At 35.4% G+C, this 13,091-nt stretch overlaps 1 protein-coding gene across 3 annotated transcripts in view; it reads left to right on the forward strand.

Moving 5' to 3' along the window:
• The window catches only part of tut7 (terminal uridylyl transferase 7), a 30,566-nt gene that overhangs the window by 3,624 nt on the left and 13,851 nt on the right, over positions 1 to 13,091 (forward strand). For all 3 annotated transcript variants that reach the window (XM_079417935.1, XM_079417933.1, XM_079417934.1), the window contains exons 5-16: positions 1,432 to 1,539; positions 1,637 to 1,814; positions 1,905 to 1,993; positions 5,366 to 5,417; positions 5,694 to 5,763; positions 6,306 to 6,432; positions 6,594 to 6,713; positions 8,251 to 8,379; positions 8,523 to 8,700; positions 8,783 to 9,099; positions 11,079 to 11,321; positions 11,633 to 11,783. In XM_079417935.1, coding sequence (XP_079274061.1) covers positions 1,432 to 1,539; positions 1,637 to 1,814; positions 1,905 to 1,993; positions 5,366 to 5,417; positions 5,694 to 5,763; positions 6,306 to 6,432; positions 6,594 to 6,713; positions 8,251 to 8,379; positions 8,523 to 8,700; positions 8,783 to 9,099; positions 11,079 to 11,321; positions 11,633 to 11,783 — 1,762 coding nt within the window. The remainder of the gene's footprint in view (positions 1 to 1,431; positions 1,540 to 1,636; positions 1,815 to 1,904; positions 1,994 to 5,365; positions 5,418 to 5,693; positions 5,764 to 6,305; positions 6,433 to 6,593; positions 6,714 to 8,250; positions 8,380 to 8,522; positions 8,701 to 8,782; positions 9,100 to 11,078; positions 11,322 to 11,632; positions 11,784 to 13,091) is intronic.

Below are 13,091 nucleotides of genomic sequence, written 5' to 3' on the forward strand. Positions count from 1 at the left end.
ATCCCAGGCTATCTGTAATCAGAAGCACATTTAAAACTGGAATATCATTTAATTTCATTCACATGTGTTTCATAAATACATAATCCTTTCTGGATCACAATCTGCCATCAAAATAATCAATTTAATTATTCCAGCTGCTATGAGAAAAGGCTATAAAAGATCCGGCACCTGCAGGATCCTCACATGTGATATAGCCTGCTAGCCGGGACAAGTTTATGTTTACAGACGTGACGTAATGATGCAGTGCCATGCTTGAAATACCTGTGAAAACCTACCCGTACTACTTAAATTAGAAAACATATAAGCTAACCGTTGTGAATCGGGCTAAAGTAAGGCGATAGTTTTGAACACTGGCTGGTTATGTGCTTGGTCAAATATTGATTTCAGATCATTTTTCACCAAAAAAAGTTACGGACTGCAGCTTTAAGTTGAAATGCAAATTGGTTGTTTGTCCATTTCTAATTGTTATTACTCTGAGTCTGACATTTGATTAGTCTATTCTATTTAACTCTTTACTTTATATTTCTTGGTTCATTAGGAATCTGTTTTACATGGAGCCCACAATCATAAACTCACCAGTCTGATCATTAGCCAGAGGTTATGACTAATACTATCTAATAGGTCGCCCATGCTTACCATTCTTTAAATAGTAGTTCTGTTTAGCCCCCTACACAGTTACCTATATGCAACTTAGTTAAAGCTCAAACAATAATCAGCGGTTATGCTAGTACATCTAGCTCCCGACAGGTATATAACTACAAATAACTTAACTAAAGCTGTGGTTATGCTAGTACTATGAAATGTGTTAGTATTTCAATAGTATTTTTATCTAGCCCCCGATAGTTTAAATAACTACGTACTACTTGAATAAAGCTCAAGCAATAATCAGCGGTTATGCTAGTACCATACGTCTAGACCCCTATAGTTAATATACCTACGTACAACTTAAAGCTGAGACAATAACCAGCGGTTATGACCAGTACTTTGACTTTGACATTTTTTAATTTATTGTAAAATGTTATTTATTCCTGTGATGAACTGAATTTTCAGCATCGTTGCTCCAGTCTTCAGTGTCACATGATCCTTCAGAAATCATTCTAATATGCTGATTTACTGATCAAGAAATATTTCTGATTATTATCGGTGTTGAAAACAGTTGTGCTGCTTCATTTGTTTATGGAAACCATGATACATTTGTTTTCAGAATTCTTTGGTGAATTGAAAAGTAAAAACATTTTTTTGTAACATTATGAATGTTATTACTGTCACTTTTGATTAATTTACTGCATCCTTGCTGAATAAAAGTATTACAGTACTTCCTTTCACAAAAAAAGTCTTACTGACCCAAAACATTTGAACAGTAGTGTACACTACATTGATCATATTTCTTCACATAATCTGATTTGGGTTCTTTTTATGGGTTTTTATTAGTCAAGCATCAGTCTGAAGTTCAAATGTGAGAAATGTAAGGTGTACTGTGGAGACATGTCACCAGCGCTCAATCACATCAGAGAAAGAGCCCACAGGAAGAAAGCCAAGGTAAGGAATCACATATTACCAAATTATGATCTAGATGTTAGCGTACTCAAACAGCTGTGCTTGACATTTATATTTGAAATGTGGCTGCTCTTTACAGGAACTGCAGAAGCTTACGCTGCTGTTGAACATCCCGCCTCCTGGAAAACCCCAGTGTCATTCAATCAGCTCGGCTCTGGAAAGCGTGGTCGCTGAGTTCGGTTTAAACGATCAGGATTTGAAACAACGGCAAAACGTCCTCACTCTCGTTGAGAAAGTCCTTCAGCCTGTCCTTCCAGGTGTGTAACAGCACAGCGGTAAATTCAAAGCTCACTGAATCCTTTATTCATTGCTTTTTCAATACCTCTGTATTCACATTTTCCCTGCAGATTGCCAATTCAGATTATATGGATCTTCCTGCACCAAGTTTGGCTTCAAAGACTCCGATGTAAACATTGATGTGAAGTTTCCATCCCATGTGAGTAGAAAGTGCTTATCACAAATATTCTCACAGCTTACATTTTAATATATGCTATTTTGGCCTATGAGTTTGATATAAGTAAATGCTTTTATATTTTTTTAAGTTGGCTTGAGAGAGCCAACTGACCTACTGATTTACTGTTTAAGCTGCTGCTTCGTCTTCGTCTTCTGAGACTAAAGTTTTCAAGCTAGATCCACCAAACTCAGTTCAGACCTTCAGACTGGTCTGGCTTGTGTTGCTATATCTCTTCTAACTCACCAGATTTTCATAAAACGGATGATCAAAACCACTAAAAGTCCAATAGACTTTCACTAAAGGGGTCCAAGGCTCGCAAAATCGCTAGCCTGATGTCCCTGGGCTATTGCGTTTTCCAGTCGGGCTACCAAAATGCATCACTGCCCTGCCAGACGGGCTATCTTAAATACAGGGCTCCCGCGGGTCCTTAAAAACTCTCAATTTACTTGTATAAAATTTAAGGCCATAAAATTTTTTAAATACATTAAACGGTATAAGAAAGGTTTTAACTACAATTTCAAGAGGTCTTACAGTTGGGGATGGAAAGACAAAAATGGCGATACAGCTGGATTAAACTTCAAAAAGCAATGATGTCATTGAATAAATATCAGCGCTGCACATTTAAAATCAAAACACGACACGGATGTCTTTATGTGAATGTGTCTCTGAAGGGAACCGTCTGTCCTCAGAAACGTGTCGTTGGCATTTTCATTTCATCTTGCCTATAAAATGTCTGATAAAGCAGCGTTTATGAGCGTGGTGCTGCTTTGTGTACAGCCGTTACCGGCTTAATGTGTTCATTTTACTTGTGCAGCTCTTAAAAAGGTTCACAAATTGCCTTAAATTTAGGGCTGTCAACGTTAACGCATGCGATTAATCAAAAAATTTTAATGCGTTAATATTTTTTTAACGCAAATTAATCGTTTGATAAGGTTTGACCCCAACTTCTTGCCGTCATCGCAGCGAGGAAGGTCATCATTGCCTGCGTCCCACACTATCCATCCTAAATTCTATGTGATATTAGTTATTTTCAATACTATTTAGGGCAGATAGGGTAGATAGTATGCACATTGGGACGCAGAGATTGTGTGATTATGAGGTGACGGGCTAGACAAAAGTGAAGCGAACGCGGAGAGAGAGAGCGAGTGTGTCCGAGAGAGAGAGCGACAGTGCGCAAGAGATATGTATACTCATATGTGATAAGGGTACAGTGAACCAGTGTTGCCAGGGTCGCGGTTTTCCCGCACAATTGGACTATTTTGAAAATACAGTCGCGGGAAAAATTACAGCGCTGTGGGTTGCGGGTTTTTTGGGGGCTACTTTTATATTGTATCGCTGCCACCCAAAGTATATACACGTGATCACAAAAGGAAGTTATTACAAACACTCGATGGAGATTTAAAGTGAGTTCTGAGTAAAATTGTACTGTTAATCTCATAAACTGTTTTATGTAGCATGACGTTAATGTTAGCGCTAATGCACCTGCAGAACATGCTGGTCCAATTCTTCTTCATAATGCATTTTGTCATAATACTTCGTGTAAGGTCGCAAGAAAATGTTTTGTTGTATTTATTTAGAAATACATTTGATAATAGTTGGGTAAATGTATACTGGGATTGAAGCGATGTGGCTTGGTAAACGTTTTATTTCCAGCATAAAGGCTGATAATTGCTGAAAAAAACTAAAGAATAATAAGGATTATGTCTCATACTTTGCGGAGGTGTGAGGTTCTGTTTCCTTAAACTAGTTTGTAATGCTTTTCTCTATTTCAATACATTTACAGGTAAATCCTAGTATTTAAAATTTGCGATTAATCGCGATTAATCACAGTCCATGACTGTGATTAACGCGATAAAAAAATTTTTATCGATTGACGGCACTACTTAAAAATAGATTTTTTTAAAATTCTGCAGATACCCTTTAAATAGTGAAATAAAATTCTTTCATTGATATTTGTGTATTGAAAATGTTTTTGATTGACATTGAGACTTATCTGATTTTCTATATTTAAAAAAAAATACAATTTTATTTGGGCAAGTTAAATTAATTTTGGGGCTACCAAAATCTGAAGAGTACCTGCCCGAAATCACCTGAAATTTTGCGTGACCTGGGGTCAGAACTTTTGTAGGATAGGATTTACAGGCCTGGTTTCACAGACAGGGTTTAGATTAAGCCAGGATTAGGCCATTGTTCAATTAGGACATTTAAGTAGCTTTTGTAAACTTGCCTTAGAAAAAAACAATACTGGTATGCGTCTGTGAAACCAGGGGATAAAGTGTTTAATCTGTCTATCCTAGGACAACATGCTAATAAAAACACATTAGCAATATGCTAAACATGTTAACGACATGTTGATCATGTTAGAAACATTGTCATTTGGCAGACGCTTTTATCCAAAGCGACTTACAATTGGAACATGCTAGCAACGTGCTAACATCAATTTAATCATGCTAACAACATGTTAATCATGCTATAACATGCTAGCAACATGCTAATCATGTTATGAACATGCTAGTAGCAACATGTTAACAATAATTAATCACATTAGAATCATGTAAACAACATGCAAATCATGCTAAACCATGTTAGTATTCTAGCAACATGTTATCAACATGCTATTTATGTTAAAACATGCTAGCAACATGTTAACAACCATGTTAAATCATGGTAGCAATGTGCTAGCAATGTCTATCTAATCCAGGGATAGACCACGTCGGTCCTGAAGTGCCGATGTCCTGCAGAGTTTAGCTCCAACCTTGAAAAAAATCCCTCACCTGCCTGTAGCCCTAGTAATTCTGAAGACCTTGATTAGCTTGTTCAGCTGTGTTTGATTATGGTTGGAGGAGCTAAATTCTGCAGGACAGCGGCACTCCAGGACCGACGTTGCCTATGCCTGATCTAATCTATCAAACTTTCAGGCTAGATGTCATCAAACCAATACTCGTCTAGTTGTTGTTTCCTTATTTTTTTTAAACATTTGTGTCTGTATTATGAAATCCTAGCAAGACTTAAAGTGCCACAACAACTCGATTCAACCTAGCATGAAGTGAACTTTAGTCTTTTCAGTTATTATAGGCATTACACAGTCTATGCCTCACAGAAGGTGAGATATTATTGGCTCAAACCTCTGATACACTGCTAATTATCACTGACATTTGGGCAAATTATCTCAGTTTGCTGTGATTACAGTTTGACAGCAAACACACAAGCCATGGCATATGATCCCACAAAATGATCTACAGTTTTTGAGGGCTATTTGATCACGCGTTTTACAAAAATGCACAATTTTGAAGTTTGGTCAATTGTGTTTTCACAAGTGTTTTCTAATTAAGAAAAAAAAACATTTCTCATCAGTTCCAGCATCCTGATGTTCTGCTCGTGGCTCAAGAGCATCTCTCTAAAAGTGGTAAGTTTTAAACATTTGCAGTGAAAGCAATGGACAATTGTAAAATGAAAAAAGCATAGACTCCAGAAATACATTAGTAAGGAACGGTGTTTAAATTGGCTATGGTGAAAAAAGAGCAGGGTATGGAGTTACACACTGATACTTTTTCTGCTATAGCTGATAAACAATATGATTGTAATTTCATAAATTTATTGTATTTATCATACTTTTTAAGCATTCGGACTAAAGCACCATCAATATAGAATACAATTTTTATTATCTATTTCATTTTTGCAGCTCTTTTTGTCAACGTCGAGGGTGACTTCTATAGGAGGATGCCTGTAGTTGTGTGCAAAGAGAAATCTAGGTCTGTGTTTCCTTGCTTATTACTCTTTTACAAAGTTTATGTATGAAGTTACCTGATTTTAAATTTGTGTATACTTTACCATGTAAATGTTTGGGGTCAGTAAGAGATTTTTATATTTTATTTACTTTTACTCAGCAAGGATGCATTAAATTGATCAAAAGTGTGAATAAAGACATTTTATAATGTTACAAAAGATCACTTTTTTAAAGAAATTTCATCAAAGAATCCTGAATTTTTTTTTTTATCGTGGTTTCCACAAAATATGAATCCGCACAAGTGATTTCAACAGATAAAAACATCACATGAATAAAATTCATTATTAAATATATTCAAACAATTATTTTAAATTAATAATATTTCCCAATATTACTGTGTTTACTGTATTTTTAAGTATGAAGTTTTAAGTAATACAGCCTTGCTGAGCAGAAGAGACTTCTTTCAAAAACATCTTACTCATCCCAAACCTTTTGGCTGTAGTGAAAATTTGTATGTGGTTTTATTTATTTATTTACTAATTATTATATATTTTTTTTTGTCTAAAGTGGTCTGATCTGCAAAGTCAGTGCAGGCAATGAAAGTGCATGCTTGACAACAGCATATTTGTCTGAGCTGGCGAATCTAGAACCACAACTTGTTCCGCTGGTCGTATGCTTTAGATACTGGGCTAAGGTGAGACTGACATGTACACTTCCATTATTTTCAGTAGATAATTTTTAGGTTAAAAAATAGTAGTGTCTCTTCTTTGTTTTTTTTAACATTCATGTTTTAAATTAAAAAAAAAATCATGTTTTAACACATGTGATGATTTTTTTTGTTTGTGTGTGAATTAGGTTTGTTGTGTGGACCAGATGGAAGAAGGTGGACTTCCATCCTACTGCTTTGCCCTCATGGTCATCAGCTTCCTTCAGCGACGCAAAGAACCCATCTTGCCTTCATACCTAGAATCTGTGGTGTGTGTGATTCAACATTAATACATCAACTGATAAAAGTTTATAGGACCAATGCCTGATTATTGCATCTGGAACCTTATGAAGAGGTAAAATGAGACTATGTGCAGTCAGCCGGTCATTATTGCAAAATAAAACCCAACACTGTGATCAGGACCCAAATGCAAGTATTTCAGAGAGCTATGTAATAAACAGCAGTAGAGCATTTACATCCATGAAGAGTTCACCCATGAGAGACAAAGCTTAAAAGGATATTTCACTTAAAAATAAAACCATCCAGAAAGTAGGTGACTTTTTTTGGTCCGGTAGAACAGTAAAGAAGATTGTTAGCTGAAACCGTGGTCCTTGTTTATTCATAAAATGCAAATCAGCGGCTGCTCGTTTTTTGAGAATAAAAAAAAAAAGCATATCAAGGAACACAAAATTAATACCTGACTGTATATACAGGTCTGATGAAGCGAAATGATCGGTCTGTGCAAGATACTAAATATTATTTACAACATGTAATCCAGAGCCTCAGGCACACGGAGTGATGTCCGGTTCACGAACGAATCATTCTTTTGAATTGGTTATTTTTGGTGAACTAGTTGAACCAGTTCACCAAATCGGACTGAACAGCCTGAAACCGTTTACGGCCCAAACAACACAGATCTACAAGTTACTTTATCAAACCACTCTTTTGGACACCTGACAGTCACTCCGACTCGAAATGAGCCAAAACACCGGCGTATCTGTTCCTATGATGAATGAACACATTCAATGCTTCAGTTCCTCCAACAGTCACTGAACTGAGAAAACGGTTCGACTCGGACCGAAGACTGATGAGCCACTGATATTCGCCTGCGTGAAAGGTTTTATGGTTTCTCATTGCATATGTAAAAAGGTAAGCTTAAGAAGAAAAGTTTATTCACTTCATATGCATTAGCCAGGTGCTTTAAGAATATAGTAGTGTATACGTTTTATCATTGCGTGATTAAGTGAATGAACTGCTGAACTGAACCATTTCTTTGAAACAAACTGTCCAAAATAACCAGTTCTTGGAAAATAATCGGATTTCCTGGTTTGCCTGAGGTTCTGGATTACAAGTAATAATGTTGTAAATAATTTTCAGTTTCTTGCACAGACCAATTGTTTTACTTCATAAGGCCTCAATATTTCATCAAGAGCCATGGGTATTAATTTTGTGTTCTCTGATATGCTTTTTTATATTCAAAACCCGTAGCCATTGATTTGTATTTTATGAATCGCCAAGGACCACGGTTTCAGCTAAAAATCTTCTTTACTGTTCTGCTCAAGAAAAAAATGTCAACTGCATCTTGGATGGCCTGAGAGTGAGTAAATTAACAACAAATCTTCATTTGTTGGGTGAAGTATCACTTTAAATTAGACTATTTAGAAACTTAATAGAAACCTTGTTTTCAACGTTTAATGTGCTAATTCCTGTAAGAACTGGTTTTCATTGTGAGGGAGATTAATTTATGTTTGATCTTTGAAGCGGCCTACAGTAAGATGAGGAAACTTATGTTGTGTTCTGTTTTAGGGTTTGCCCATGAGTAAACTGAAGAGTTTCTCCTTAACTGGAGTTGAGAAAGGACATGTGCTTTGGGTCTATGATCAAACCTCAAATGATTCCTCTCAAGATAGAGACAAAGCTGTCAAGAAGGAAAAGGTGAGTATCTTCCCTCTTGTTCCTGATCTGTATATCACAGGCTTTAATTTGAAGACAACTTTGAGGTTAAGCCAAAAGAATGTAAACAAAATTACTGCAATATTTTTACCTGTTTGTCCTGATTTTATTCTTATTTTAAATAGTGTCCACTGGTTTTCAAAGGCTGTAGTCCTCCTGTACTGCTAGGGAAGCTTTGGGTTGAGTTACTACGATATTATGCACTGGAATTTCAAATACCTGAGAAAGTCATTAGCGTGCGCACAAACGGTGACCTGTGGCGTGATCTGAAAGACTGGCCCAAAAAGAGGATTGCAATAGAAGGTATGTAAGGCATCGTGTGATATTTTTTAATACACTTCCTAGATATGGAACCCATCAATATTCATCCTTGTTTTCTTCTCAGATCCTTTCGCCGTTCGGAGGAACATGGCTCGGACGTTGAATAGTCAGATGATGTTTGACTATATGATGCATTGCCTCAAAACAACTTACAAGTACTTTGCTTCTCCTTCAAAAAGCACAGCAGGGAAAGTCAGGTCAAACAGTCAAACTGACAAATCTGTGAATGCTTTGAATCACGTTGGTTCAGTGAAAAAAAGCACAAAAGTGCCCGATGTGAGATCCAGTCTGCATAGTGCAGAAGAGCTGGAGGACTCGGACTGCATGATTGAGCTGGAGCAGGACGAGGAGGAAGAACCTGACTCTGACGTGGAGACTGAGGTGTGTGATCGGTGTGAATGGATTGATTGTTATTATTAGGGATGCAACAATATCATTTTTTCCAAAACTCTGAATATCTGAAAATTCTGAATATCTGCCGATAACGATCTGATACCAGCACAGTTTTGTTTAAATCAATGTAGAATTTCTATACCTCTGTGTGGTGACCTGATCATCACTCTTTTGAGTGTTAAACACAATATACTAAATATAGACAACTTCATTTTACTGAAAAATAACAAATGAAAAAATATATAATTAATTATAACCTAGGTTAGTGGATAATTCAACAGCAAAATATACTCTAGTCTAGAAGAATCATGGGTGCTCAATTTGATAATATAAACATTTAGTGAAATAAAATTATTTAGTGGGGAACAAATTAAAGTTAATAAGTGTAGGACTAAATCTGGTAAAATCTTACATATCCTCTTTGTATTGTAAAATGTAAAAACAAAAGGGTATGGCTCCAATACAGAGCAGCACAAAGTGCTTATGTGCATCCCGTGCGCAGAATGATGCGCTTGAAACAACACTGAGTCACAGCGCGCAGCAAAGAGAAGCACAACGGAAAGAGAGATTGATGCGTAGTGTATTATATCTGTGCAATAGTTTGAGCCTTTTGAGCAGTTTTAAATCTGTTATTGAGCGCTCTTGAAGAGAGTTTCATCGTCTTGACTGTCATAACTGAACGCGACACGCAGTTTGAATCCTGAATGGAGGATGACAGACTGCCACAGCGGAGAGAAGAGTTTGTGAATTTTACGATTTAAATATTCATCTGTACCTCAGATTTAACTATGAAACGGCTTCAGAACACCTGAAATATAGTGCACGAAAACTTTATGGTGCTTTATAAGGTTTTTGTTCCTTTCGTGGGGCTTAACAATAACACAAAATAGTATACGCACAATATTGGATTTGGATCGGTCTTGTCAGTCCGATACCCGATCTGGCAGAAAATGCCAGTATCGGAGCCGGTACCGATACTGAATATCGGAGCGATGCATCCCAAGTTGTTATGTTTTTTTGGTAGTTTTAATTTGTTAATTAAAAATAAAATTAATTATAAATACTAGATGAAAAAATAAAAATACCTTGCCTTGGCAACTAACTGAAATAAAATTGAAGTAACAAAAAGAAAAAAAAAATAGTAAAAAAACATAGTAAAACTAAAGACTAAACAAATTAAAATGATTTGTTTTTCTGGAGGTTTTAACTAAAACATTACAAATCTTTTTTGTTCATTGAAATAAAGCTGAAATAAAATAAAATATAAATTTTAGATGAAAAACTTACTTAAAAACGAATTGAAAAATATAGTCATGGCCAAAAATATCGGCACCCTTGGTAAATATGACAAAAGATAAAAGCACATAGCAAAACTACTAAAACCGAAACAAATTATTTGGTTTTCTGGAGGTTTTCTTTTTTTTAATTTATTTAGGATTAACAAAATATGTCTGTTCAAATTCATTACAGTAAAATGTAATTTTCAGTTTATGTATTTTTTTTTCATAATAAATAAAATTGTTAAACTTAAACTTGCCAACTTACTGAAATAAACCTTAAGTTTAAGTTCTAACATTTCTAAAATGAAAATTTAAATAATGCTAAATAGATATATTAACCAATAAATAAATAACAAAAGCACATAGCAAGATTACTAAATCTTAAAATAAAAATAATAAAAATTAAATACCCATTTTTCAGTATGTTTAGACCTGGGAAACTCAAGGAAAATGTGCTTCTTCATGATCTGGCCCCCTACATTATTTTTTTATTTTTCTGAATGTGTTCAAACTGCTCAAGTGCTAATAAAATTTAAGCAACTTTGTTTTGTTGGATGTGTCTTAAAATAAGACACATATAATGATTAGTACTTTGGAGTGTTATTTCAGCTAAATGGTTTTGTAAAATAGTGGAGAAACATTAGATAGTTTTTGCATTAGTTAAAAATAACAAATGATAATTTATAGGGTGAAGAAGAGGAAGATGAAGATGATGACATAGAGCTCGATGGATCTGGATGTGAACATTCCGGCGATGAGATCTTCCCGTTTGAGCGAGAAATGAGTGATGATATAGGGTCTGATGTGGCCGATCCAGAGGAAGCAGCGTCTATCCCAGACAAACCCAAATCTGAATCTCCCGTAAGACCTCAGGCAGGCCCTGAAGGCTTTCAGTATGTCTTCAGCAAGCGCTTTTTCAGTAATGGAAAGGTAAACATTCATATTTATTTATTTATTTTTTACATGCATGGCTACTGAGTCTTAATTTGTCTGTGATAGGGCTGCCACTAACAACTATTTTTATTTTGATTAATCTATCAACTAATTTATCGATTAATCTTAACGATTAATTTCCCACAAAAAAATCGACAATTTTACTTAAGAATATTTTATTAAACTATTTTTTAAACTTGAATAATTTTGACGCTTAACTGCCTGCACTGACAATTACAGCACTTCTTCTGTCATGTTTTGTTTAATGTGGGTCATAGTTACAAACTAACCTTCGTTTTCTTTATTAGCCCCCTATTCTGATATGCAGCCTTTGTAAGAGTGATGGACATTTGAAACAGGACTGTCCCGAGGACTTCAAACGAGTGGAGCTGGAACCCCTTCCACAGATGACTCTAGACTTCATCAAGCTCCTCAATGAAGTCTGTGAGCAATGCTACTGTAAGTACAGGGTCAATATTTCAAACATTATCTTCAAGACATTCCTATTTTGTTGTTGTTATTTTTGGGAACTAAACCAGAGGATGAAGAATATTATTGTGTATGCGGACACATTTATTAAAGTGAAAGTGACGTGACATACTGCAATGTATGGTGACCCATACTCTGAATTCGTGCTCTGCATTTAACCCATCCAACGTGCACACACACAGCAGTAAACACACACACACCGTGAACACACACCCGGAGCAGTCTCTAACCATTAGGGGGAAGTCACACATTACACATTATATTGTAATAAGGGTTGTCAAGCATTTAAATTTTAAATCTCATTAATTATGTGATGTGCTGATTAATTGATGGAATTAATTACAAATAAAAAATATGGTTGAGAAATTACCCCCAAAAAACAGTATTTAATGTAATTTTTGTGTTAGATGAGAAGTAGCTTTAGAAATAAATATTTCGATTCCGTATTGCATAAATTATGATAGTTCGTTATTTTTGGCATTTTTGCCTTAATTTGTTTTGATAGGACAGTATAGCAGTGACAGGAAGCAAAGTGGGAGAGAGAGAGAGGGGGGCTGGATCGGGAAAGATCCACGAGTCGGGACTCGAATTCGGGATGCCTGTAGTGCAATGGCGCTAGATGTCGGCACGCTGCCCACAAGGCTATCGGCACTAACAGATAGTCATGCTTTTTAAAGAAAAAAAAAAGAATATTGAAATATGAAATGATTAAAAAAAATTCTCTCAATATGAAACATGCCTCCAGAGGGGGTTATTAATCCAGAAAACAATTAATTTTAATTTGACATTTGCTTTATCTTGCATTGCTAACAAGACTGCGAGTTAACCATACAACTTGATTTTCTCTTTATTTCTTAATTCTGATGAAATGTAAAAAAATTAAAATGACAATATTTGTGACTTAATAATAATGATTATATTTTTGGATAGTGCTGTCAAATGATTAATTATTAACGATTAAAGAATTTCAAATCACTTGAGCCAATATTTTATTCACAATAGAACATAGAGAACATAAATGTTCAAACTGAGAAATTTTACAATTTAATGCTCAAAATGAGCTCGTTTCAAATGTAATGCCTGCTACAGGTCTCAAAATAGTTGGGACGGGGGCAACAAAGGGCTGAAGAAGCAAGACATTTTTAAAAGATTCAGCTGGGAGAACATCTAGCAACTAATTAAGTTAATTGACATCAGGTCTTTAACATTAGCATGATTAGCTAAAAACAATGTTCCTCAACATCAAATTGCAAAGGCTTTGCAAATCTCATCATCTAC

Source organism: Barbus barbus (genome assembly GCF_936440315.1).
Source record: "Barbus barbus genome assembly, chromosome: 5".
NCBI classification, from domain to species: Eukaryota; Metazoa; Chordata; class Actinopteri; order Cypriniformes; family Cyprinidae; genus Barbus; species Barbus barbus.